The sequence below is a fragment of the Austrofundulus limnaeus genome, unplaced genomic scaffold (assembly GCF_001266775.1).
Source record: "Austrofundulus limnaeus strain Quisiro unplaced genomic scaffold, Austrofundulus_limnaeus-1.0 Scaffold55, whole genome shotgun sequence".
NCBI lineage: Eukaryota > Metazoa > Chordata > Actinopteri > Cyprinodontiformes > Rivulidae > Austrofundulus > Austrofundulus limnaeus.
The window spans coordinates 2276461-2280278 of NW_013952457.1; the positions used below are offsets into that span (position 1 = coordinate 2276461).

Genomic DNA, 3818 nt, shown 5'->3' on the forward strand with positions numbered 1-3818 from the left:
GTGTGTGTGTGTGTGTGTGTGTGTGTGTGTGTGGGTGTGTGTGTGTGTGTGTGTGTGTGTGTGTGTGTGTGTGCTGGCATTCAGATTTTTGCTTCAAACCATGACTCTTTTTTCTGCACCATTTATTCTGAAAGAGACCATGATCTGGTGCATACAGTCCTCTTATAACTTGCCATTTTTCCTTTAAAAAAATACAATAAATCAACCAATCAATTATTTGTCTTCTGTCCCAGGTGGAAGGACTCCATCAGTACGGCCCCATGTGGAAGGCAAGCTTTGGCCCCATCCTGACAGTTTACGTGGCCAAGCCGGAGCTCATAGAGCAGGTCCTGAGGCAGGAGGGCCAGTACCCCATGCGCTCCAACCTGTCCTCCTGGAAGGACTACAGGAAGCTCAGAGGACTCCACTGCGGACTCTTGACGGCGTGAGTACCACWTCTTTTTTGCCACTTTGCTCGTGAAGAATGGTCAAAAACTGGTTTAAAATTTGCGTCCGGCATGCACGGTCACGTGTCCCTGTTGATTCCCTCTCCAGTGAGGGTGAGGAGTGGCAGGAGGTGCGAAGTCTCCTGGGGAAGCACATGCTGCGACCGAAGGCAGTGGAAGTTTACGACAAGACCATGAACGGCGTCGTCGATGACCTCATTGCCAAGCTTCGCCACAGCCGGAGCTCTCAGGGCCTGGTCACCGACATCTCCAGCGAGTTCTATCGCTTTGGTCTCGAGGGTAAGATCTGCYGTTTATTACAATGGATTATACTTCACTGCATAGACGCTGATTGGTAAACCCACCAAAGTGAGAACTGGTCTGAGCTTTATACTGGTGAAAATCTCCTGTTAAACCAGACGAATAACCCTTTGCTTCGTCTTGTGCATTTTGATTCCAACAGGCATTTCCTCGGTGCTGTTTGAGTCCAGAATCGGTTGTTTGGATTCGGTCGTTCCAGAGGAGACGGAGCGTTTCATCCAGTCCATTAAGACCATGTTTGTGATGACCCTGATCACCATGGCCCTGCCAAACTGGTGCTACCAGTTTTACCCCAAACCCTGGAATGACTTTTACCAGTGCTGGGACTACATGTTTGAGTTTGGTAGGTATGGCTGACTTTAAAAAATGTACATGTCTTGATGGTAAGAGAATAGGATTACCAGAATTAATCAACCAGCAGGGAGAATTAACAGATTCTCAGAGGATCTTACAAAGAAGGATGGGCTCAAGCTCCATCTCGGACCCTGAGGCTAACGTTTCGTTGGAGCGTGTGTTTCCCCCTCGCTGCTTATTGGCTGTCAGAGCGGGTTTCGCTCGGCTCTGTGGTGTCTTACACAGCTTTGAGACGGCAAACATGTTTAAAATAATCATCTTAAATCAGGAAGCAGGAGATTAAAGTATTTAACCCTCACGCACTACGAGATAATCTGCCCCGATGTTAATGTCGAGTGCAGTGAATGCATGGCCACGCCATCTGATCTATTTGATAGAATACTAGAGGTTAGGGCTCACTGTTGGAATGAGTCTGCAGCATCATTATCACAACTTGTTTTGATTTAAATTATTTTTTGTTCTGTTTGCAGCAAAGGGTCACATCGACCAGCGGATGGCCGCTGATGCTGACAGGATCGCCCGAGGAGAGACGGTGGAGGGGCGTTACCTCACCTACTTCCTGTCACAGACCAAGCTGCCCATGAAGACCATCTACAGCAACATCACCGAGCTGCTCCTCGCCGGAGTCGACACGGTAAGATCGAGTCCTCTCTTACAGCGTCCCGTTTTCGGTCCGAGCAAGAAGTTGAAACTCTTCTTCTTTTTTGGTGTTTTCAGATCTCCAGCACCTTGTCCTGGACGTTGTACGAGCTGTCCCGTCACCCAAAGATCCAGGCTGAGATCAGGAAGGAGGTGCTGACGGTGCTGGGGGGTCRGAGGATCCCCGTGGCCGCAGACGTGGCCAACATGCGTCTCCTGAAGGCCACGGTCAAAGAGGTGCTCAGGTAAATCTCACAAAGTGTTTTATTTGGTGTTTTATCAACMTTTATTGTGACCTTTCATCTAACTTGATCTGACTTCATCTTTCAGATTGTACCCAGTCATCCCTGCTAACGCAAGGGTCGTTCCAGAGAGAGACATCCAGGTTGGAGGCTACATCATTCCAAAAAATGTGAGTCTTCCTTAAACGCATACCTGAGGTTCACCTTTTTTACATTTACCACACGTATTAAACATCCCGCTCTGACTACCCTTCCAGACTTTAATTACCTTGTGCCAGTTTGCAACATCACGGGACCCCTCCGTGTTTCCAAATCCAAATGACTTCCATCCGTACCGCTGGTTCAGTAAGGACCAGTCTCATCACCCGTACGCCTCCATTCCCTTCGGCGTGGGGAAGCGCAGCTGCATCGGTCGCCGGCTCGCGGAGCTGGAGCTGTATCTTGCTCTGTCACGGGTACGTTAGCTTGACTTAAAACTACACAGAATAAACTGTTTGGACTGATTTACTTCCTGTTTGGTTACGTAGTACTGTATCTGTCATTGTTCAGCTTATTAATTTTATTTTTTTATTTACAGTCACTCTGCTCCTGTCTGATGTGATTGTTTCTGTTCTTTCATTAGATCCTGACTGTGTTCGATGTGAAGCCGGATCCAAGGGGAGTTTCTGTAAAGCCCATGACCCGAACCCTTCTAGTCCCTAAAGATGTCATCAACCTGCAGTTTATCGAACGATGACCCGCTCGTTTCTCCTGATCTTTGTCATTTTGCACCGTGAGTCGTCGTTTCCTCCCCACCACCCCCTCCAACCTATCCTGGGAGCTGGACCGGTGGCAGGCATCGTTATCACGGGAACCATGAGGCAGGTCTTCAGCCTTTGACCCAGAAAGATGGACTAACCTGCAGCCCAGGGAAGCACAGGCAGGACTGACATAGTTTTTTTTTTTCTTACTTTTCTGGGTCAGGTGTTGTGACTAAACTCATGCAGTTTTTTTTAAAACCCATGCTCACTAAACAAGTGATCAAGTTACTTTTGCACAGGTAAAAACTTACGTTTTTGGACTGAAATTTAATCAGACAAAGCTGTTTTTTTTTTCTTTTTACAAAATCTGCTCTAACACAGCTGTGGTCAGAGTTGATTTTCCAGGAAACATGTTCTTCCTACATTGTTAAATACAGGATCAGTGATTTCCTGTGTCCTGCTGCTAACATTGGACTTAAAGAACATGTCGGCAGAGGTTCGAGAACACGACAGTCACGGAATATAAACTGGAGTTTCTTGGATCTCAGGCTCAGATTGTGGTGTTGTGGGTTTATATCAGGTGTTTACAGGGGGCGGGTTCTAGGGGTGTACTTCAAAATGAAGAGGCAGCTCTTTAGATTAAATCTGTAGGATTACATGGTGCTAATGAAATGTCAGGGCCCGTATTTATCAAACATCTTAGAGTGAATTTTTAGACTTAAGTGCTGAAAATTTCTTAGATTTGCTCCTACTCTCAGACTTAAGTGTAAGTRCCAGTTATCAAAATTCTTAAGTATAAGAATCACTCTTACTCTCCCGAATAGTTAAGACTGCTCCAGAGGACTACTAAGTGGTTAAGAGTTGTCACTAGGGGTCTGAGATGGACTGAGGAGACAGAGAACACAGCTGTCCTCCTCCCCACCTGAGTGTTATTCTTAGTTATAAGGTGGGAAACAGGTTTAATCAGAAACACAAAAGAAAGAAAAGTGAAAAAAAAATCAAAATAAAAACTGCTGATAATGTTGGACTAAAAGGCAAATATTTGTGTGTGGCTTTTGGAAAAAATATTAAATATAGTCAGCTGGTGAGTGCATGTG

The 3818-nt window shown here is 46.1% G+C and overlaps 1 protein-coding gene across 1 annotated transcript; it reads left to right on the forward strand.

Moving 5' to 3' along the window:
* Nucleotides 1-233: 233 nt before the first annotated feature.
* On the forward strand, nt 234-3263 carry cyp27b1 (cytochrome P450, family 27, subfamily B, polypeptide 1; the record flags this gene model as incomplete). Its single annotated transcript, XM_014009181.1, is given in 8 exon segments — nt 234-424; nt 535-725; nt 889-1089; nt 1571-1734; nt 1818-1984; nt 2070-2151; nt 2239-2436; nt 2604-3263. Coding segments are annotated over 8 exon segments (1308 nt in total), but the record flags the coding sequence as incomplete, so codon positions are not given.
* Nucleotides 3264-3818: the final 555 nt, after the last annotated feature.